Below are 24,903 nucleotides of genomic sequence, written 5' to 3'. Positions count from 1 at the left end.
CAGGAGTACATTAATGTCCCCATTTTACTAATCCCCTGCAAAATTTATGACTTTCCTTTGCTCTCATATTAGAGTGGATTTGATTTGAGCTTCATTTCTCTAATTATAAATGATTTAGAACACTTTTGAATATGCCTATCTATAGGTTTGATTTCTTCATTGGAAAATTGCCATTCATGTCACTTGCTCATTTTTCAATTGGAAAATGGCTTGATTTTTTGCACAACTTACTTAACTCCTTAGATATTGGAGTATTTAGAGCCTTGTCCAAGGATTTACTTTTAAAGATTTTTTTTCTCAATTCATTGCTTCCCTTCTAATTTTGGTTCCTTTGGTTTCATTTGTACAAAACCTTTTTAATTTAATGTAATCAAATTTATTCATTTGACATTTTGTAATGATTTGTCTAGCTGTTGCTTTGTCATGAAATTTTCCCTTTCACAGCGATCTGACAGGTATATTCTTTTGTGTTCACCTAATTTACTTATACTTTCCTTTTTGAAATCCATCATTCACCCATTCTAAGTTTATCTTGGTGTAGAAAGTCAGATGTTGATATCAACCTAATCTGTCTGATACTGTTTTTCCAGCTTTCCCAGCAGTTTTTGTTAAAGAGCTGATTCTTATCCTGAAATCATTCTGAAACCAGGTCTTTTTGGCGTTTGTCATTCACTGGTTTGCTGAGGTAAGATATTCTAAGTCTATTCCACTGATCTTCTCCTCCCTCCCTTGCTACACTAAATTGTTTTGAAGACCATTGTTTTAAGATCCGGTAATTCTACCCACCCACCCTTCCCATGTTTTTCATCTATTCTCTTGGCATTCTTGATCTTTTCCTCATCTAGGTGAACTTGGTTACTGTTTTCTTCCTAATATAGTCAAAAAGTTTCTTGGGAGTTTGGTAGGTATGGCAGTGACTAAATAAATTCATTTGTGTAGCATTGTCATTTTTAATATTTTAACTCATCCTATCGATGAGCAATTAATGTTTTACCAATTGTTTGTATCTAGTTTTGATTTTGTAGATAGAATTTCATAGTTGTGTTCATAAAATTCCCTCGTTTTTCTTGGCAAATAGATTTCTAAATATTTTGGATTGTCCAGGGTGATTTTAAAGGAAATTTCTCTTTCTAGCTTTTGCTGCTGAGATGTGTTGGGAATACATAGAAATGCTGATGATTTATGTGGGTTTATTTTATATCTGTCATCTTTGTTAGCATCAATGATTCATCCCACTAGTTTCTTAGTTGATTCTCTAGGATTAATTAAGTGGACCATCAGATCATCTGCAAAGAGGGATAACTTGGTCTCCTCATTGTCTATTTTCATACCTTTCATTTCTTATTCTCCTCTAATTGTGACAGCAAATGCATGTCATCTTATGTTCTCCATGGTTAGTGACCTTGCAATAGTGCACTCAAATGTTAAAAATAGAGGCACCTTTATATTTCTTGATATATACATGACCTACATTCATGTAGCATTGAGCCCAACTGAATTAGACTCTACCTAACAGCCACTGAACTTTTGTAGCAGGAATATAAGCCTTCCAAGCATTCAGCTGCTCACACCCAGGAAACCAATTCATATTCTCTATCAAGCAAAGATGGAAATACTGACTATAATTTTCCAATTCACCTGTGTCAAATTATTTTCTCCCAGTCTTAGTTTTGTGGTCTGAGATTGTTCAGGCTCTTCCAATGACTGTTTCTTCTCCACTTCTTTACTGGATAATTTTTCTTTTCTTCTTATTTGTTCTCTGATTGTTTTAAGAGGCATACCTGCTCTCGATTGCTTTTCTTTCTCTTTTTTCAGTGGGAACCTAGATGCAAAGTGCTTGTTTTAGGAAACATAGTTGAGTAGAAACCAAGACTGTCATCTTATTTCATCAAATTTGTCTGGGCTTCTAAAAAAACAAAATTCATTTATTTGTGAGGCAGAACAGATTGATGTAGACATTCACTGAGCAGAAAGACTTTCAACTGAGTTATTGATAGCAGCTGCCCAACAAGTTCCACAATAGAACAAACTGATGGTCATTTATACATTCATATGATTGTGTGTATATGTGTATACATAAGGAGCATACTTGGGTTTATATTTCTTTCTTGGCAAAAAACAAACAAGTAAAAAGCAGCCAAGTCTGACATTAATGTAGAATGAATCTGAAACCACATTTTCAGAGCAAAGTGACCTTACTGTGAAATACTCCATTGAATGATTTTCAGAAACTTACCTCATGAAACGATGGAGCACAGGTATTGAAGATTCCTTGGAAGAAGGAACAGTCAGTTTTGGAGTTTCTTCCACAGGGATTTTATTCTCCTCACTTTCATTGCCATGATGATCCTTTACATTAAATGGCAGCTTATTAAAATTGACAGTCATGTTATCTTCAGGTAGTTTTTCTCCAAATCCGTCCAGTGGTGTGTCCATTTCATTGTGTTTAGACTTGTTCTTTTCCTCTTTAACCTAAAAAGAAATTATAAAACTTGGTATAATTATTTTTTTAAAGTGAATTTATTTATGTACAAAGATAAGGTTTATGTTGGAAATAAAACCCAGACCTCCAAAAAAGTACTCTACTGCTTCTGTTAAGTAACTTTTTAGCTAATTCTGTTTGTACAGTAGCCTAGGATCCTGAAATGGTAAACGATTTTTTTATTTTAGCTGAAGTAGTACTGGAAAATAGGTGTTCCTTTCTCAATAGCCAATATACTTGGATAACATGTAGGTTCTGAAATATATGCAGAAGTATCTATAGTATTCTACATTCTTCTAATTTTTTCAATGTTGGAAAGAAAAATAATACATTTTTAGATGTTTTATTTCAAAGGAGAAAAACTTGTTTCAACATTTGAAACAGTGCCTCGCCATCTTCCTCATTTTTTTTCTCATCTTTTTTTCATATTGTCACTTTTTCCCTTTAAGAAGCAGAGAGAATACTCCTGAAAACACTAGGAAGAATAGGAATATATGAACCCTTCCCCTAAATCATAAAGCATATATATCTAAAACCATCAGGAATTATTATCTGCAAAGGGGAAAAGTTAGAAATCTTCCCAAAGAGATCAGCATTGAAGCAAGGACGCCCACTCTCACCTCTATTTTTAACATTGTACTAGAAACACTCACAGCAACAATTTAAAGAAGAACAAGGAATGGAAGGGATTAAAATAGGACCAAGGAGACCAAACTCTAACTCTCTGCAGTCGATGTGATGCTCTAACCGAAGAATTGAAAGAATGAACTCAAAAGCTCGTGAAAATAACCAATAATTTTAGCAAGTTGCAGGATGAAAAATTAAAGCCATATAAATCATTAGCATTTCTATTTATTGTCGACATAACTCAGCAGCAAGAGAAACTTCTTTTCAGATAATTCTAGGCAATCGAAAATATCTTCTAGGATGAACATAGGAATCATATGAACTCATCTACAAAGCCCTTTTCACACAAGTATAACTAAATCCTAACAAATGGAGAGAACATGACATGCTCCTGGGTAGGACAAGACATATAATAATAATGAAAGTAATAATCTCTTTGGGATATAAGCCCTTCTGTTGTATGACTGGATCAAAGGGCCTACAGGCTTTTAAAGCCCTTTGGGCATAGTTCCACCTTGACATCCACAATAGTTGGATCCATTCACAACTCCACCAGCAGTGCATTAACGTCTCCATTTTACACATCCCCTGCAAAATTTATGTCTTTCCTTTGTTCTCACATTAGCCGATATTCTATAAGAGGTGATACCTCAGAGGGGATTTGATTTGCACTTTATTTCTCTAATTATAAATGATTGAGAACACTTTTCCATATGCATATAGTTTTGATTTGTTCATCTGAAAATTGCCATTCATGTCACTTGCTCAGTTTTCAATTGGAAAATGGTTTTAGTTTTTTGTACAACTGACTTAACTCCTTAGATATTTGACTAATTAGATCCTTTATAAAGGATTTTTTCTATGAATTTTTTCCCAATTCATTGGTTCTCATCTAATTTGCTTTTTATTTGTTTGTACAAAAACATTTTAATTTAATGTAATCAAATTTATTCATTTATATATTTCTTAATTTTGTCTATCTCTTTCATGGTCTTGAAATTTTTCCTTTCCCAGAGATCTGACAGGTATACTCTTTTGTGTTCACCTAATTTACTTATAGTTTCCTTTGTGCAATCCATCATTCACCCATTCTGAGTTAATCATGGGGAAGGGTGTCAGATGTTGATATCAACCTAATCTCTATGATACTGTTTTCCAATTTTCCCAGCAGTTTTTGTAAAAGAGCTGATTCTTATCCTGAAATCATCCTGAAACCTGGTGTTTTGGGGTTTATCATTCAAGATATTCTAAGTTTATTCCACTGATCTTCTCCTCCCACTCTTGGTACTAAATTGTTTTGAAGACCATTGCTTTAAGACTTGGTAATTCTAGCCACCCATCCTTCCCTTGTATTTCATCTTTTCTCTTGGTATTCTGGTTCTTTTCCTCATCTAGGTGAACTTTGTTATAGTTTTTTTCTAATATAGTCAAATAGTTTCTTGGGAGTTTGATAGTTATGGCACTTACTAAATAAATTCATTTGTGTAGGATTATCATTTTTATTATTTTAACCCATCCCATCGATGAGCAGTTAATGTTTTCCCAATTGTTTATATATAGTTTTGATTATGTAGAAAGTGTTTCATAGTTGTGTTCATAAAATTCCCTCGTTTTTCTTGGCAAAGAGATTTCTAAATATTTTGGATTGTCCAGTGGGATTTCAAAGGAAATTTCTCTTTCAAACTCTTGCTACTGAGATGTGTTAGGAATATATAGAAATGCTCATGATTAATGTGGGTTTATTTTATATTCTGCAACTGTGTTAACATCGCTGATTTTTTCCCACTAGTTTCTTAGTTGATTCTCTAGGATTAATTAAGTGGACCATCAGATCATCTGCAAAGAGGGATAACTTGGTCTCCTCATTGTCTATTTTAATACCTTCCAATTCTTATTCTTCTCTAATTGTGACAGCAAATGTATGTCATCTTATCTTCTCCATGGTTATAGACCTTGCAACAGTGCACTCGAATGTTAAAAATAGAAACACCTTTATTTTTCTAGATATATACATGAACCTACATTCATGTAGCATTGAACCCAACTGAATTATTCTCCACCTAACAGCCATTAAACTATGTAGCAGGAATTAAACTTTCCAACCATTGACCTGCTCACTCCCAGGAAACTGATTCATTTTCCCTATCCAGAAAAGATGGAAATACTGACTCTAAATTTCGCATTTACCTGTGTCAAATTATTTCCTCCTGGTCTTGGTTCTCTGGCCTGATTTTGTTCAGCCACTTCCAATGACTGTTTCTTCTCCACTTCTTTACTAGATAATTTTTCTTCTCTCCTTATTTGTTCTCTGATTGTTTTCAGAGGCATGTCTGCCTCCGGTTGCTTTTTTTCCTCTTTTCTCAGTAGGAACCTAGATGCAAAGTGCTTGTTTTAGGAAACACAGTTGAGTAGAAACCAAGACTGTCATCCTATTTAGCTAAATTTGTCTGGACTTCTAAAAACCAAAATTCATTTTTTTTTTGTGAGGCAAAATAGATTCATGTAGACGTTCAGTGTCTAGAAAGACTTTTTACTGAGTTATTGGTTGTTGCTGCTCTACAATTTCTAGAATATAAAAAATTGAAGGTCATTGATACATTCATATGGCTTTGTGTAGGTGTGTGTACATATGTATGCATACTTGGGTTTTTATTTCTTTCTTGGCAAAAAACAAGCCAACAGAAACCAGCAAAGAATGAATTTAATGTACAATGAAACTGAATCCAGATTTTCTGAGCAAAGTGACTTTACTGTGAAATACTCCATTGAATGATTTTCAGAAACTTACCACATGAAACGATGGTACTCAGATATTGAAGATTCCTTGGAAGAAGAAATGGTCATTTTGGGGGTTTCTTCCACAGCACGTAGGTTCTGAAATATACAAACAAGTATCAATAATATTCTATATTCTTTTAATTTTTTTCACCTTTGGAAAGAATAACAATACATTTTTAGATGTTTTGTTTGAAAGGAGAAAAACTAGCTTCTACATTTGAAACAGTGGCTCGGTTTTTTCCTCATTTTGCTTTCTCATCCTTTTTTTCATATTGTCACTTTTTCCCTTTAAGAAGCAGAGAGAATACTCCTGAACACACTAGGAAGGATAGGAATATATGAACCCTTCCTAAAAATCATAAGGAATCTCTATCTAAAACCATCTGTAATTATCTTCTGCTCTGGGCAGAAGTTAGAAATCTTCCCAATGAGATCAGCAGTGTAGCAAGGATGCCCACTCTCACCTCTATTTTTTAACATTGTACTAGAAACACTCACAGCAACAATTTAGAGAAGAAGAAATGAAGAGATTAAAATAGGCACCGAGGACACCAAACTCTGACTCTTTGCAGTCGATGTGATGCACTACCTGAAGAATGGAAAGAATGAACTCAAAAGCTTCTGGAAATAACCAACAACTTTAGCAAAGTTGCAGGATGAAAAATTAACGCCATATGAATTGTTAGCATTTCTATTTATTTTCGACATAACTAAGCAGCAAGAGAAACTTCATTTCAAATCACTCTAGGCCATTGAGAATATCTTCTAGAATGAACATAGGAATCATATGAACTCATCTACAAAGCCCTTTTCACACCATTATAACTATATCCACACAAATATAGTTCCTGGTTAGGACAAGACATATATTATTAATAGTAATAATTTTTTTGGGGTATAAATCCAGGTGTTATATGACAGAAAGGGCAAACAGGCTTTTAAAGCCCTTTGGGCATAGTTCCAAAATGCCTTCTACAATAGTTGGATCCATTCACAACTCCACCAGCGATGCATTAATGTCCCCATTTTACTAATCACCTGAAATTTATTAATTTCCTTTGTTCTCACATTATCCAATATGCTAGGAGATGTTCCCCTCAGAGGGGAATGATTTACACTTCATTTCTGTAATTATAAATGATGTTGAACACTTTTCAATATGCCTACAAATAGTTTTGATTTCTTCATTGGCAAATTGCCATTCATGTCACTTGCTCATTTTTCAATTGGAAATGGCTTGATTTTTTTTGTACAACTGACTTAACTCCTTAGATACCTGAGTAATTAGACCATGGCTAAATTATTTTGTTTGAAAGATTTTTCCCCAATTCATTGCTTCTCTTCTAATTTTGGTTCCTTTGGTTCCATATGTACAAACCCTTTGTAATTTAATGTAATCATATTTATTCATTTGGCATTTTGTAATTTTGTCTAAATCTTGCTTGGTCTTCCAATTTTTCTTTTCCCAGAGATCTGACAGATATACTCTTTTGTGTTCACCTAATTGACTTATAGTTTTCTTTCTACAATCCATCATTCCCCCATTCTAAGTTTATCTTGGTGTAGGAAGTCAGATGTTGATATCAACCTAATCTCTCTGATACTGTTATCCAACTCTTCCAGCAGTTTTTGTTAAATAGCAAATTCTTATCCTGAAATCATGCTGAAACCAGGACTTTTTGGGGTTTATCGTTCACTGGTTTGCTGAGGTAAGATATTCTAAGTGTACTCCACTGATCTTCTCCTCCCTCTCTTGGTGCTAAATTGTTTTGAAGACCATTGTTTTATAGTACAGTTTAAGATCTGGTAATTCTAGCCACCCATGCTTCCCATGTTTTTCAGATATTCTTTTGGTATTCTTGATCTTTTCCTCATCTAGGTGAACTTTATTATAGTTTTTGTCTAATATAGTCAAAAAGTTTCTTGGGTGTTTGATAGGTACAGCACTGACTAAATAAATTCATTTGTGTAGGATTATCATTTTTATTATTTTAACTCATCCATTGATGAGCAATTAATATTTTCCTAATTGTTATATATCTAGTTTTGATTGTGTAGATAGTGTTTCATAGTTGTGTTCATATAATTCCCTTATTTGTCTTGGCAAAAAGATTTCTAAATACTTTGGATTGTCCAGGGTGATTTTTAAGTAAATTTCTCTTTCTAGCTTTTGCTGCTGAAATGTGTTGGGAATACATTGAAATGCTGATGATTTATGTGGGTTTACTTTATATCCTGCAACTGTGTTAACATCACTGGTTTTTATTTCCACTAGTTTCTTAGTTGATTCTCTAGGATTCCTTAAGGGGACCATCAGATCATCTGCAAGGAGGGATAACTTGGTCTCCCCATTGTTTATTTTAATACCTTGCATTTCTTTTTCTCCTCTAATTGTGACTGCAAGTGCATATGATCTTATCTTCTCCATGGTTATAGACCTTGCCCGAGTGCACTCAAATGTTTAAAATAGAGACGTTTTTATATTTCTTGATACACACACACACACACATATATATATATATACATATGAATCTACATTCATGTAGCATTGCACCTAACTGAATTATACTCCACCTAACAGCCACTGAACTTTTTAGCACAAATAAAAGCTTTCCAAGAATTCAGCTGCTCACACCCAGGAAACTGATTCATATTCTCTATCAAGAAAAGATGGAAATACTGACTGTAAATTTTCAATTTACCTGTGTCAAATTATTTCCTCCTGGTTTTGGTTCTCTAGACCAAGATTGTTCATCCACTTCCCATGACTGCATCGCCTCCATATAGTTCCTATATAATTTTTCTCTTCTTTTTCTTTGTTCTCTGATTTCTTTAAGAGTCATTCCTGTCCTCAATTGCTTTTCTTTCTCTTTTCTCATTGGGAAGCTAGAGGAAAAGTGCTTGTTTTAGGAAAATCAGTTGTGTAGAAACCAAGACTGTCATCCTATTTAGCTAAATTTGTCTGGACTTCTAAAAAAACAAAATTATTATTTTTGGTGAGGCAGAATAGATTCATGTAGACAATCACTGTCAAGAAACACTTTCTACTGAGTTACTGGTAGCTCCTGCTGTACAATTTCCAGAATATGACAATTTGATGGTCATTTTTACTTTCATATGGGTGTGTTTGTGTGTGTGTAGATATGTATGCACACTTTCATTTTTATTTCTTTCTTGGCATAAAAACAAAGAAATAAAAACCTGCCAAGACTGATGTTAATGTACACTGAATCTGAATCCAGATTTTCTGAGCAGTGACCTTTTTGTGAAATACTCCATTGAATGATTTTCAGAAACTTACAATACTGATTGATGGTATACTGGTATTGAACTTTCCTTGGAATAAGAAACAGTCATTTTTGGAGTTTCTGTCTCAGTGATTTTATTCTCCACTCTTTTATTGCTATGATGATTCCATACATTAAATTCCAGCTCATTATCTTTGACAGTCATTTCATCTTCAGGTAATGTTTTTCCAATATATTCCACTAGTGTTTCCATTTCATTTTGTCGAGGCTTGTTGTTTTGCTCTTCTTCCTAAAAGGAAGTCATAGGAATTGGTATAATTATTTTTTTTTTCAAAACAGTGAAAATTTTTTAGGTACAAATATAAGATCCATGATGGAACTAATACCCAAAGCTCCTACAAAACTCCCTACTGCCGCTGTTCAGCATATTTTTAGCTAGTCCTGGTTGTAAGGTTGCCTAGGACCCTGAATTGTTAAATGGTTAGTTAATTATACCAGAAGCGAGGCTTGAAAATCTGTGTTCCTTTTGTTTTCATTAGGAATGAGTGTTGTATTTTGTTTAAGGTTTTTTCTGCATCTATTGAGATAATCATGTAAGTTTTATTGGTTTTCTTCTTGGCATGATCAGTTATATGGGTGGTTTTCCTAATATTGAACCATCCTTGCATTCCTGGTATGAAGCCCACCTGATCATATTGAATAACCCTATTGATCAATTGCTGGAGTCTTTTTGCTAGTATTCTATTTAATATTTTTGCATCTATGTTTATTACAGATATTGGTCTATAGTTTTCTTTCTTGTTTTTGTCCTGCCCGCCTTTGGAATCTGTACCATATTTGTGTCATAAAAGGAATTTGGTAGAACTCCCTCTTTGCTTATTATGTCAAATATTTTGTATACTATTGGGATTAGTTGTTCTTTGTATGTTTGATAGAATTCACTTGTGAATTCAACAGGCCCTGGGGATTTTTTTAGGGAGTTCTTTGATGGCTTGCTCAATTTCTTTTTCTGATGTGGGATTATTTAAGAATTCTATTTCTTCTTCTATTAATCTAGGAAATTTATATTTTTGTAAATATTCATCCATATCACCTAGATTACCAAATTTTTGCCATTCAATTGTGGAAAATAGTTTTTAATGACTGCCTTAATTTCCTCTTCATTTGAGGTGAGGTTTCCCTTTTCATCTATGATACTGTTAATTTGGTTTCCTTCTTTCCTTTTTTGTATTATATTGACCAGTACTTTGTCTATTTTGTTTGTTTTTTAAAAAATACCACCTTCTAGTCTTATTAATGCAATGCTTCTTTCAGTCTTGATTTTTTAAATTACTCCCCCCCCTTTTTTTAGGATTTTTAGGATCTCTAATTTAATTTGCTTCTGGGGATTTTTGATTTGTTCACTTTCAAGTTTTTTGAGTTGCATGTCCAATTCATTGACCTCTTCCTTCCCTAATTTGTTAACATATTAACACAAAGATATCAATTTCCCCTGAGTACTGCTTTGGCTACATCCCAAAGATTTTGAAAGATTATCTCATCATTGTAATTTTCTTCAATGAAATTGTTCATTGTTTCTCTTTGTTCTTTTACTGATTTTGTAGAATCATATTATTTAATTTCCAATTGGCTCTCCATGTACCTTTACTTATATATATATATATATATATATATATATATACTTACCTTATTATTTTTACTGCATTATGATCTGAAAATGTTGCATTTAATTATTTCTGCTTTTCTACATTTGTTTACCATGTTTGTATGCTCTAGTACATGGTCAATATTTGTGAATGTGCCTTGTGCTGCTGGAAAGAAGGTGTATTCCTTTTGGTCCCTATTTTTTTTCTGCATATACCTATTAACTCTATTTTTTCTAAGATTTCATTCACACTCCTTACTTATTTCCTAGTTATTTTTTAAAAACTGATCCATCTAGATTTGATGGAGGAAATTTCAGATCTCCCACTAGCATAGTTTTACTATTTATTTCCTCCTTCAACTCCACTAGTTTCTCCTTTAGAAACTTGGATGCTATCCCATTTGGTGCATACATGTTTATTGCTGATATTTCCTCATTGTTTATACAGCCTTTTATCAGGATGTAGTTACCTTCCCTATCCCTTTTCATTGGATCTAGTTTAACTTTGTCAGATATCATGATTGCAAATCCTGCCTTCTTTTTATCAGTTGAGGCCCAATAGATTTTACTCTATCCCTTAATTCTAACCTTGTGCGTGTCTACCTGCAAGATTTTGGATTCTAATCCACTCTCCTATTTGTTTTCATTTGACGGGTGAGGTTATCCCATTTATATTCAATGTTATGATTGCCACTTGTGTATTCCCCAGCATTTTGATATCTTCTCCTAGTTCTGTCCTTTCTTCTTTTGCTATATCCTTTTAAACCAGTGGTTTGTTTTAATCAGGCCCCTATACCCCACATGTAAAATACTTCCCTTTATGCCCCCTCCATTTTGGTTCCCTTCTTTTGTTTTTAGGGTCTTTTAAGTTTCTTCCCCCACCCTCTCTCTCTTTCCCTACCTTTTACTCCTTACCTCCCCCCCCACCTTAGATTTCCCTCCTCACTTTCCCTGCAGGGTAAGATTGAAGTCAATACCCCAATGGATCTAGATGCTCTTCCTTCTCAAAATTGGTTTCACTGTGACTAAGGTTTGGGTATTATCTATTAGCATTCTTCCCCTCCTTCTTATCATAGTATTCTTCCCCTCCCCTTCACATGTGCCTCTTTTTGTGGTATAGATTAACCTATTTATCTTATTTCTTCAAGTTTCTCTTGGTGTCATCTTCAATTCCCCCCTCACCTTTTCTTTTTTTTTTTCAATATCATCTTATACCACTTATTAATCCATGCTGTTCCTGTGAATGGTTATTCTAATTACTATAATAATGAATATAATTTTTGAGTTACAAATTGCATAGGATAGGAATATATGAACCTTTCCTAAAATAATAAAGTGTATATATATCTAAAACCATCAGTAATTGTCATCTGCAATTGGGAGAAGTTTGAAACCTTCCCAATGAGATCAGCAGTGGAGAAAGGTTGTCCATGATCACCTCTATTTTTAATATTGTACTAGAAACACTAGAAATCACTGTAACAATTTAGAGAAGAAAAATAAATGGAAGGGATTACAATAGGCACAGAGAAGACTCAACTATCAATCTTTGCAGACAATGTGAAGCTGTACCTGAAGAATCATATTGAATGGACTCAAAAGCTACTGGAAATAACCAACAACTTTAGCAAAGTTACAGGATAAAAAAAGCCATATAAATCATCAGCATTTCTATTTGTTTTCAACACAAATCAGCAGGAAGAGAAACTTCATTTCAAATCACTCGAGGTAATTGAAAATATCTTTCAGGACAAACATAGGAATTAAATGAACTCAACTAGAAAGCACTTGCCACACAATTATAACTGATCCAAAAGATGATAATAATGTCTTTGTGGTATAAGCCTGGATGTTGTAAAGGGCCAACAGGTTTTAAAAGACCTTTGGGCACAGTTCCAAATTGCCATCTACAATAGATGGATCAATTCACAACTCGCCCAGCAGTGCATTAATGTCTCTATTTTATAAATCCCCTCCAACATTTATGACTTTCCTTTGCTGTTATAAGATGCAAGGTGGGGGGCACCTAAGAGTTGTTTTGATTTGCATTTCTCTATTGATAAATGATTTCGAACACTTTTTCATGTGCTTATTGATAATTTTGATTTCTTCATCTGAAAATAGCCTTTCATGTCCCTTGTTGATTTATCAACTGGAAAATGGCTTGGTTTTTTTTGTACAACTGATTTAACTCTTTATATATTTGAATATTTAGATCCTATTAAAAGGTTTTTGTTTGTACAAAAAAACCTTTTAATTTTTAAAATTAATTTAATTCAATATAATCAAATTTATTTATCTTTCAATTTGCAATTTTGCTTAACTCTTGCTTGGTCTTGATATTTTTCCTTTCCTGAAGATCTGACATGTATACTCTTGTGTGTTCACCTAATTTACTTATAGTTTCCTTTTTACATTCAATCATTTATCCATTCTGAGATTATCTTGGTGTAGACTGTGAGATGCTCATCTCTCTGATACTGTTTTCCAATTTTCCCAGCAGTTTCTGTCAAAGAGTATATTTTTATTCAGAAATTGTCCTGAAACTTGGACTTTGGGGGTTCATCATTCACTGGACTGCTGAGGTAAGTTTTTCTAAGTCTGTGCCACTGATCTTGTCCTCTGTCTCTCTTGGTACCAAATTGTTTCGAAGACCACTGCTTTATAATACAGTTTAAGCTCTAGTAATGCTAGCCACCCATCCTTCACATTTGTTTTTCATCATTTCTCTTGGTATTCTTGATCTTCTGTTCATCTACTTGAACTTTGTTATGGTTTTTTTCTAATTCAGTGAAAATGTTTCTTGGTAGTTTGATAAGTATGGCACTGATTAAGGAAGTTAATTTGTGTAGGATTGTCATTTTTATTATTTTAACTCATCCCGTCAATGAACAATTAATGTTTTCTCAATCACTTATATCTAGTTTTGATTGTGTGGAAAGTGTTTCAGAGTTGTTTATATATAATACTTTGTTTGTCTTGGCAAATATATTTCTAAATATTTTGGATTGTCCAGGGTGATTTTAAAGGAAATTCCTCTTTTGAACTCTTGCTGTTGAGATGTGTTGGGAATATATAGAAATGCTCATGATTAGTGTGGGTTTATTTTCTATCCTGCAACTGTGTTTACATCGCTGATTTTTTCCCACTAGTTTCTTAGTTGATTCTCTAGGATTCCTTAAGTTGACCATCAGATCATCTGCAAAGAGGGATAACTTGGTCTCTTCATTGTCTATTTTAATACCTTCTAAATCTTATTCTTCTCTAATTGTGACTGCAAGTGTATGTTATCTTATCTTCTTCATGGTTATAGACCTTGCAACAGTGCACTTGAATGCTAAAAATAGAGACAACTTTATTTTTCTAGGTATATACATGAACCTACATTCATGTAGCATTGAACCCAACTGAATTATTCTCCACCTAAGAGCCACTCATTTCGTAGCATGAATACAACTTTCCAACTATTGACCTGCTGTTGCCCAGGAAATCGATTCATATTCCCTATCAAGCAAAGATGGAAATACTGACTCTAAATTTCCATTTTACCTGTGTCAAGTTATTTCCTCCTGGTCTTGGTTCTATGGCCCAAGCTTCTATAGGTGGTTCCAATGATCGTTTCCTCTCCATATCTTTATTGGATAATTTTTCTTTTTTCCTTATTTGTTCTCTGATTGTTTTGAGAGGCATATCTGCCTTCAATTGCTTTTCTTCCTCTATTCCCAATGGAAACCTAGAGGAAAAGTGCTTGATTTAGGAAAAACAATTGAGTAAAAATCAAGATTGTCATCCTATTTAGCTAAATTTGTCTGGGCTTCTAAAGAAACATAGTTGACTTTTATGAGGGGAAACATATTCATGTAGACTTTCACTGTCAAGAAACTCTTTCTATTGAGTGATTGACACATGCTGTTCTACAATTTTCAGAATACAACCAATTGAAAGTCATTTATACATTTATATGTGTGTGTTTGTGTCTGTGTCTACATAATTTGAATACATGAGTTTTTATTTCTTTCTTGGCAAAAAACAAACAAATACCAGCCAAGATTGAAGTTAATGTACAATGAATCTGAATCCATATTTGCAGAGCAAAGAGACCATTATTGTGAAATATTCCATTGAATGATTTTCAGAAACTTACCACATTGATTGATGGTGCAGGGGTACTGAAGATCCATTGGAAGAAGAAACGATCATTTTTGGAATTTCTTCCCCAGGAATTTTATTCTCTTCACTTCTATTGCTCTGAAGACTCTTTACATTAAATGCCCACTTATTAACTTTTTCAGTCATTTTATCTTCAGGTAATTTTTCTTCAATATCTTCCACCAGTGTTTCCATTTCATTGTGTTGAGGCTTGTTTTTTTGCTCTTCAACCTAAGTGGAAATCATAGTATTTGGTATAATTATTTCATTTAAAAAAAAATTTGAACTTATTTAGGTAGAAGTCTAAGGCCTGTGATTTAACTAAAACCCATAGCTCCTAGAAAACTCTCTACTACTTCTGGTCAGCATCTTCTTAGTCATTTCTGATTATACAATTGTCTAGAACCCTGAAATCTGAAATGGTTTGTTTATTATTTTAGAAGCAGGACTTGAAATTAGGTTTTCCTGGTTCACTATCCATTATAACTTGATAGTTCTTATGTTCTGAAATATACACCAAAATATCTCTATTATTCTCTATTATTCTCATTTTTTAACTTTGGAAAGAAAAAAAAGATTAGACACATTTTAGAAGTTTTGTTTGAAAGGAGAAACAATTGCTTTAACTTTTGAACAGTGGTTTGATGTTTACCTCATTTTTTTCTCATCCCTTTTTCATGTTGTCACCTTTCCCCAAATAAGCAGACAAAAGTAAAGACCTACAGTGGAACTTTTTTCAGGTCATTCTTTCAGTATTAGTTCTTTTTCTGTGTATAAGTTTTCTCCTGCTTATACTCATTTCACCATCCATTATCTTATATAGTTCTTCCCAGGTTTAGTTTTTTTTAAATCAGTCTGTTCATTGTTTCTCTTGGTAGAGTAGTCGTACATCACAATCCTATTCCAAAAACAATTTTAACCATTCTCCAATTTATGAGCATCCACTCAGTTTCCAGCTCTTTGCCTCCATAAATTAGGCTGTAAGAAAGATTCTGGAGTGCATGGTTTCCTTTGCTCTTTTCCTGAACTTCATGGGAAACAAACCCAGTAATACTGGATCACATAATCATTTTGATCTTATCTTAGTGAACTGTATAAGCTATTGGTTTATTATCTAGTTTCTGCCAAAGTCATTTCCATTTATCCTAGCAATTTTTATCAAATACTGATTTATTTTCCCAAAATCTTGGATGGTTGGTTTTGCCAAATATCAGGTTAATACAATCTTTTGCTGCTCTTTGTGTTATGTTTGTTCTGTTCCACTGGTCACCCTTCCTATTTCTTAGCCAATACCAGATATTTTTCATTATTCTTGCTTTATAATATAATTTGAAATATGGAACTGCTACACATTCTTTTATGTTTTCCTTTCACATTAATTCCTTTGATATTCTTTATCTTTATTCTTCTATATGTTTTTTTTAATTCTACAAAACATTTTTGGGTAATTTAATAGGGATTGCATTGAATAAGTAGTTTAGTTCATGTAGGACTGTCATTTTACTTATATTGGCTTTGTCCATCCACAAACAAGTAAAGTTTCTCCATTTATTTAAATCTGAAGTTGTGTAAAGGGGATTTTATAATTCTTTTCATGTGGTTCCTGTTTTGTTGGGGGAAGGAGATTTGGCAGATATTCTCCCAAATTCTACCTGTGATTATTTTAAGTGGAGTACCTCTTTCTATCTCTTCTTGTAGCACAGTCAGTAATACTTAAATGCTGTTGATTTATGTGGATTTATTTTATATTCTAATACTTTGGTAACATCATTTATACTTTCAACTAACCTCTTACTTATATTTCTGTGATTTTCTACGTATACTATCATACAATTATCAAAGGCAGTTTTATTTCTTTTTGTTCATTCTGATTCCTTTGGTTTCTTTTCTCTCTTATTGCTATTGGGAACATTTCTAACGCTATGTTAGATAAAATTGGTGATAATGAGCATCCTTGTTTCACTCATGACCTTATTGGGAAGACTTCCATCTTCTCCCCATTAGGGATAATATTTACTAATGATTTTAGAGAGATTCTTCACATCATCTTAAAGAAAATATGCATTTATACATATGCTTTTAAATGATTTTTAATAGGAATGAGTTCAGTTTTTCCAAGGGTCTTTTCTGTATCTATTGATTTAATCAACTTCTTTATTACATTTCTTACTGATATTTTTATAATGTTGATAATTTTACTTATATTAAACCATCCCTTCATTCCCAATATAAATCATGTTCATTCACAGTGTAGCTAGTATTTTGTTAAGAATTTTTCATCCACATTCATTATTGAGATTGATCTTTAATTTTCTTCTTCTGGTTTGGTTTCTCTGTTTGTTGTTCCTGGTTTAGGCATCAGCATTATAATTGTTTCATAGAAGAAGTTTGGTAGAACTCCTTCTTTCTCTGCTGTTTCAAATAACTTGTTTAATATATGGTTTATTTGGACCTGAAATGTTTCGTAGAATAAATTTTAAATCCATCTGTTTCTGATACTTTTTTCTTAGGAAGTGCATTAATGGCTTGTTTGATTTTGTTTTCTCAAATCAGTTGACTTAAGAATTCTATTTCTTGCTTTGATAATTAGATAACTTTTTTTGTAAATATTCTTCTCTTTTACTTTGATGAATATATTTTCATATAATTGAGTAAAATAACTCTGAATGATTACTTAAATTTCTTCTTCATTAGTAGTATATTGACCTCTTTCATCTTTAATAGAACTGATTCTTGTTTCTCTCACTTTTTCAAAAACAACAACTGTAAAATGTATCAATGAACTCACCCATAAAATGCAAGCAAATGGCAGAGTGGATTAGAATCCCAAACCCTACCATATGCTGTCTGCAAGAAACACACATGAGGAAGGTAGATACGCAAAGGGTGAAAATAAGAGGATGGAGCCAAATCTATTGGGAATCAACTGATAAAAAGAAGGCAGGAGTTGCAATCGTGATATCTGACAACGCCAAAGTAAAAATAAATCTAGTTAAAAGATAGGGAAGGTAATTACATCCTGATAAAAGGCAGAATAGACAATATCCATACTCAACATTTATACACCAAATGGCATAGCATACAAATTTCTAAAGGAGGAACTAGTGGAGCTCAATGATGAAATAGATAGAAAAACTATACTAGTGGGAGACCTGAACTTTCCTCTATCTGAACTACATAAACCAAACCAAAAAAATAAACAAGAAAGAGGTAAGAGAAGTGAATGAATTCTTAGAAAAATTAGTTAGTAGATATGTGGAGAAAATTAAATAGGGACAAAAAGGAATACACCTTTTCAGTAGCACATGGTACATTCACAAAGATTGACCATGTATTAGGGCATAAAAACATTGCAAACAAGTGTAAAAGAGGAGAAATAATAAATTCCACCTTCTCAGATCACAATGCAATGGAAATAATAATTAGTAAGAGTACATGGAGAGGTAAATCAAAAATTAATTGGAAATTAAACAATACAATTCTCCAAAACTGGTTAGTCAAAAAAGAAATCATAGAAACAATTAATAATTTCATTGAAGAAAATGACAATGATTAGACATTCTTTCAAAATCTATGGGATGCAGCCAAAGCAGTTCTCAGGTGGAAATTTATATCCTTGAGTTCATATATTAACAAATTTGGGAGAGCAGAGGTCAATGATTTGGGCTTCCCAATTAAAAAAAAAAACTAGAAAGTGAACAAATTAAAAATCCTCAGATGAAGACTAAATTAGAGATCCTAAAAATTGAAGGAGAAATTAACAAAATTGAAGTCAAAGAACTATTGATTTAATAAATAAGACTAGAAACTGGTACTTTGAAAAAACAAATAAAATAGACAAAGTACTGGTCAGTCTAATTAAAAAAGGAAAGAAGAAAAGCAAATTGACAGTATCCAAGATGAAAAGGGAAACCTTACCTCTAAGGAAGAGGAAATTAAGGCAATCATTAAAAACTATTATGTCCAATTATATGGCAACAAATATGACAATCTAAGTGATATGGATGAATACTTACAGAAATAAATTGATTAGACCAACAGAGGAAGAAATAGATTACCTACACAACCCCATATCAGAAAAAGAATTTGAACAAGCCATCAAAGAACACCCTAAGAAAAAATCCCCATGTCCAGATGGATTCACAAATGAATTCTATCAAACATTTAAAGAACAACTAACCCAAATATTATACAAAATATTTGACAGAATAAGCAAAGAAGGAGAGTTCTGCCCCTGCAACTTCAAGTACTGAGGTCACCTCTGGCAGAAATTAAAAAGTCCGAAATTTAATATCTTTTTACATACCTGCTCCTGGTGATTTTTATCAAAACCTTTTTGGCTTTCCTCTGATGATCCTTTAAAGTCCAATTTTTGTGTTGCATCTATGTAATATCACAGGAAAATGTTATTTTATTTATAATTACTTTTCTTATTTGAATGAAATCCTCTTAAAACAGTAATGATATCTATCCTATAATTGATCTATAGAAATCTTTTTAAAACTGATATGATATACTTCAATCTTACTAATTTTAAGATCTACCTGGTCATTCTATAACGTCCTGCTACCTTTTACCTTTCTTGTGAAATGCTCCTTGCTTAATAAATTACAGGAATCTTTTAAGAACTATTTACATATTTAATCTAGCCTCAGATATAGCCTCGATGTGTAATCCTGGGCAAGACAAAACATCCATTGCCTAGCTTGTAGCTCTTTTCTGCTCTAGAGCTAATAATGTTCAATATTGATGATAAGATGGGAAAAACTTTTTTAAAAAGTGAACCCAGAAAAGACCTTAAAAATGAACAAACTGAAAGAGAATAATCAATTTATTAATTAGGCTAGCTGTAACCAATAAATTATCTTTCTCAATGAGAGCAGATCATGAGGATGAGTCTTTCTATATTGTTGGGAATTGGGAGAGAACAAAGAAGGGAGTTGGGTAGGTAAGTTCAAAAAGGTGATTGGTAACAGAATGTCCACCTTAATGGGGGTGTAGACAAATGACTCACTGGAATTGGAAACGAGGGACTAGCAACAACCCCTCCTTCCCTCCTATAACTAAGAAATGATTATTGATTAAGTCCAAGAAAAGAGTTATAGTGGACTAGGCTTCCATGGATTATTGATCAGATATCCCTGAACGACAGCATGGCCATATCGAGGTTCTAGACTCCAGACTGCATTAGGTCTACCTGCCTCCTTCAAGGGTAACAGGTTTTGTTTATTAAGAAAAGAAAAACAATTATGAAGGGGAATTGATTTCTGAACCAAACCAGATGAATTTTTGAATGAAATTGGAAGACAAAAAATCATGACTTAAGAGTACAAATTCAATTTTAATCCTTTTATAGGACACAGAATCAATCTGATTATTTCAAAATGCAGAGAAAACTAAAAGCCAAATTTGAATATGTGAAGCCACTGGTGTGAACTGACTCCAAAGAAGTAGAGGGGAAAAAAGGGTTCTTTCTTGGTGCCGTGTTGCATGAGGAAATCAGGAGGAATGCGATCTATAGAAGTTCCTCCAATTAAGCCATGAACACAGGAAAACAAAATATTAGATAATAAATACTCCAGCAGCCAATTTCAATGTGACCCTTGTAGTCACCTCAAAGCTAGAGCCTAACATGGAAAGAAACTCACAGAGAGGAAAAGGTTAGTAGAATCTCTAGATTGTGAGGTGGCTGAATATACCCTGGGTCAAAGAAATCTATATGGAACAAAACCAATGTATACATATGAACATGAATTTTAAAAAATATCAAAATTGATGGATATTCTAATGATATTAGAAAGAAGGCAGTAGAGCTTGTATGGTGGTTGCATGCCATTCAAATTAATGATGTCATAGCAATCATTCCTAAGAAGCATCAACTAACTAGGTAATTTAATATTTGGTGAAAGTTAAATTGATTATACTTAGCTCAGGAGAAGAGAGCGAAAACATTTCCCCTAATGATTTTACAAAAGAAAAACCAGTCACATAAGGAGACTTTAGATGTGAACCGAAATGTTCAATGGTTTAAGATTTGAAATGTCAAAAAAAAATAGGAGAAGACTAGTTCAGGTCCAAAGTCTAAAGAACCCTCTCTCCTTTCAAGAGTTGCTGGAATATTTCACACTGATTAGAGGGGAAAATCAAATTACCTATTGAAAAAGACATCTGCTGGGTTCTAGAGCATGAGAAGAGTAAAAAGAGGTGGGGAATTTTGTCATCTCATCACTTTGCCCTTTATTTTATTTACTTATAATAATAATAAAGATTGGAATGTCATAAAGTGAGCCAATAATCTACCTCTGGCAAATTCAGAATGCTCACTCTGTCTGCCTTTTCATTACCTTTTTCACTTTCTTCTTTTGTGAGAGGCCGTGGTGGATCCAAATGCCTCTGGGCGACTGTGATCCTTACTGGAGTCACAAACCCAAATCCAGGTGGAGACCCAGTCTCTGTTACATGTATAGTGATTTCATCTTTTTGTAAAGGAAACGGTCCAGCTCCTAAAGATCTCGACTGACGTTGAGTAAGTGCCATTGATTCACAAGGATGATTCCCATGAAAATGAGTGAGTTTGGACCTGCTAGAAGTCATATTTTTCTGAGAAGTACTGGGACATTCCCAGTTGGAAAGAACTGAAAAGGTAAGAATGAACTTAATGAGCCTCTCAGTTTGCTCTCCCCGACACAGTCTTTCTTTCATGTTTTTCACAGGATCATTCCTCAAATTACCACCCACATTTAGGTCTATTTTTTCTCTCTTAGGTGAGATGAGGAAAACAACTGTTTTCTTTTGTTTATTCATTTGTTCAGCCTCTCCATACTGTTTGATGACCAGCTCTTGTGCCCTCCTTCATCTCTCATCCCTGGGTCATCCCAACAAATATTCTCAGAATCTTTCTTTACAAAGAGGTCTTTTGAAAGGCCCTTTAGAAAGACTGAGTGCATTTGTCTTTGAAGATGACTCCGGTTTAGGAAAGAGAGTGATCCTGTGACATTCCTTCCACAAAGGATTCCCAAGTGAGCAGCTTCCCTCTCCCCATGCAGGCTGCTACCTTCCTGGCAACTTACCCTCGAAGACACTTGCCCAGGGCCCTTGGAGGCAAAGTGACTTTTCTAGGCTCACAGAGCTAGGATGTGTCAGAGATAATGTTTGAAACCACATCTTTTTGGCTTTGAGGACAGTTCTACCCACTATGCTAAAATGTTTTTTCTATAAAAAATGCTCATAATTCGAATTCCTTCAGTCACTTTTTTTTTCAAATTACTTTTGATTAGAATTTTTTTAGAATAAGCTAATTTCTTGAAGATTAGTCTTTTAACTTTAAAAATGCACTACAAATTTAGCATAAAAATGACAAGTTTAAATATTTCCTCCACAAACATGACATGATTAACATTATGCTACTTTCAAAGAGTAAAAATAAGAAAAACTATGCACAAAAGGGATAAACACGTGCTCATTTACTATTTACCAAAAAGGAATACACCTTCTTTTCACCAGAACATGGTGCATTCACAAAGATTGACCATGTTCTGTAAAAATGGAGATTTGAACCCCAGACTTCAATCCCCAGAAGTCCTTGACAGTTCCCCCAATTCCCTATGATATCACCTAAATTCCCACCTAGGCTGAGAACAAAAATTGTATTTAAACTGACTGTACCTCCTACTTGACTGTCTCTGCTTCTGCTTCTAAGTGTCTAAGTGTCTAAGCTTCTAAGTGTATCCCTAGAGGCAGGCAAGATGTGAGTGGCTGTGAATGGGCTCTGTGCCCTAAGCACATGCTTTCTTATTTTGTATTTTCTTTAATTCTTAATTCTTTAATAAACCTCTAAAAATAATACTTTTAGTCGATAAACTAATTTAATTTAAACAGTACCAGGGCATAAAAACATAAAAAACAAATGCAGAAATTTTCAGATCATAATGCAATAAAAATAATAATCAGTAAGGGTACATGGAGAGTCAATTAAAAATTAATAGGAAATTAAATAATATGATTCTTCAAAATTGTTACTTAGAGAACAAATCATAGAAACAATTAATTTCATTGAAGAAAAATGACAATGATGAGACATCCTTTCAAAATCTATGGGATGCAGCCAAAGCGATATTCAGGGGAAATTTTATATCCTTGAGTTCATGTATTAACATATTAGGGAGGGCAGAGGTCAATGAATTGGACAGGCAAATCAGAAACCTTGAAAGTGATCAAATAAAAAATCCCCAGAAGAAAACTAAATTAGAGATCTTAAAAATTAAGGGAGATTAATATAATTGAAAGTGAAAGAACTATTAAACTAATAAATAAGATTAGAAGCTGATATTAAAAAATAGACAAATTCCTGGTCAATATAATTTTTAAAAAGGAAAGAAAACCAAATTAACAGTATCATAGATGAACAGGGAGATGATAGATGAAAGGGATGATCATAGATAAAAATTTCCTCGAATGAAGAGGAAATTAAGGCAATCATTAAAAACTATTTTGCCCAATTATATGGCAACAAATATGGTAATTGAGGTGATATGGATGAATATTTACAAAAATATAAATTGCCTAGATTAACTGAAAAAGAAATAGAATTCTTAAATCATCCTATATCAATAAAAAGGAACAAGCCATCAAAGAACTCTAAAAAAAATTCCCCAGGGCCTGATGGATTCACAAGAGCATTCTATCAAACATTCAAAGAACAGCTAATCCGAATATTATACAAATTATTTGACATAATAAGCGAAGAGGGAGTTCTACCAAATTCCTTTTATAACACAAATAGAGTACTGATTCCAAAGCCAGGTACATCAAAACCAGAGAAAGAAAACTCCTTACTGAACATTGATGCAAAAATCCTAAATAGGATACTAGCAAAAAGACTCCAGCAAGTGATCACGAGGCTTATTCACTATGACCCAGTAGGATTTATACAAGGAATGCTAGGATGGCTCAATATTAGTAAAACCATTCACATAATTGACCATATCAACAAGCAAATCAACAAAAATCACATGCTTATAGATGGAGAAAAAGCCTTTGACAAAACGCAACACTCCTTTGTATTGAAAACACTAGAAAGTATAGGAATAGATCTTTCCTAAAAATGACAAACAGTATTTATCTAAAACCATCAGCCAACATCACCTGCAATGGGGATAAACTAGAGGCATTCCCAATAAGATCAGGAGTGAAACAAGGATGCCCATTATCACCTCTATTATTTAACATTGTACTAGAAACACTAGCTGTAGCAATCAGAGAAGAAAAGGAAACTGAAGGTATTAAAATTGGCAATGAAGAGACCAAGCTATCATTCTTTGCAGAAGACATGATGGTCTACTTAAAGAATCCTAGAGAATCAACCAAAAAGCTAGTAGAAATAATCAACAACTTTCGCAAAGTTGCAGGATACAAAATAAACCCCAATAAGTCATCAGCATTTCTATATATCTCCAACACATCTCAGAAGCAGGAAATTAGAAAGAGAAATTCCATTCAAAATCACCTTAGACAATATAAAATACTTAGGATTCTATCTGCTGAGACAAACACAGGAACTATATGAACACAACTATGAAACACTCTCCACAAAATTAAAATTAGAACTGAGCAATTGGAAAAACAATAGCTGCTCATGGGTTGGATGAGTTAACATCATAAAAATGACCATCCTACCCGAAGTTATCTATTTAGTGCCATACCCATCGAACTTCCAAAAAACTGTTTTACTGAATTAGGAAAAAACATAACAAAGTTCATTTGGAAGAACAAAAGATCAAGGATATCCAGGGAAATAGTGTGGGGGTGGGAATGTGAAGGAAGGAGGCCTTGCAGTCCCAGATCTCAAACTATACTATAAAGCAGTGGACATCAAAACAATATGATATTGGCTAAGAGACAGAAAGCAGAATCAGTGGAATAGACTTGGGGAAAGTGACCTCAGCAGGACAGTCTCTGATAAGCCCAAAGACCCT

At 33.4% G+C, this 24,903-nt stretch overlaps 1 protein-coding gene across 2 annotated transcripts in view; it reads right to left on the bottom strand.

Annotated features, from left to right (window-relative positions):
- The window catches only part of LOC100032444 (titin homolog), a 281,885-nt gene that overhangs the window by 238,287 nt on the left and 18,695 nt on the right, over positions 1 to 24,903 (bottom strand). For both annotated transcript variants that reach the window (XM_056797347.1, XM_056797346.1), the window contains exons 7-16: positions 21,274 to 21,564; positions 19,236 to 19,312; positions 14,925 to 15,160; positions 14,330 to 14,513; positions 9,189 to 9,424; positions 8,590 to 8,773; positions 5,898 to 5,983; positions 5,297 to 5,480; positions 2,237 to 2,472; positions 1,639 to 1,822 (exon numbers count right to left, since the gene is read on the bottom strand). In XM_056797347.1, coding sequence (XP_056653325.1) covers positions 1,639 to 1,822; positions 2,237 to 2,472; positions 5,297 to 5,480; positions 5,898 to 5,983; positions 8,590 to 8,773; positions 9,189 to 9,424; positions 14,330 to 14,513; positions 14,925 to 15,160; positions 19,236 to 19,312; positions 21,274 to 21,564 — 1,898 coding nt within the window. The remainder of the gene's footprint in view (positions 1 to 1,638; positions 1,823 to 2,236; positions 2,473 to 5,296; positions 5,481 to 5,897; positions 5,984 to 8,589; positions 8,774 to 9,188; positions 9,425 to 14,329; positions 14,514 to 14,924; positions 15,161 to 19,235; positions 19,313 to 21,273; positions 21,565 to 24,903) is intronic.

The sequence above is a fragment of the Monodelphis domestica genome, chromosome 5, assembly GCF_027887165.1.
Source record: "Monodelphis domestica isolate mMonDom1 chromosome 5, mMonDom1.pri, whole genome shotgun sequence".
NCBI classification, from domain to species: Eukaryota; Metazoa; Chordata; class Mammalia; order Didelphimorphia; family Didelphidae; genus Monodelphis; species Monodelphis domestica.
This window is presented reverse-complemented; position numbering and strand designations above follow the sequence as displayed.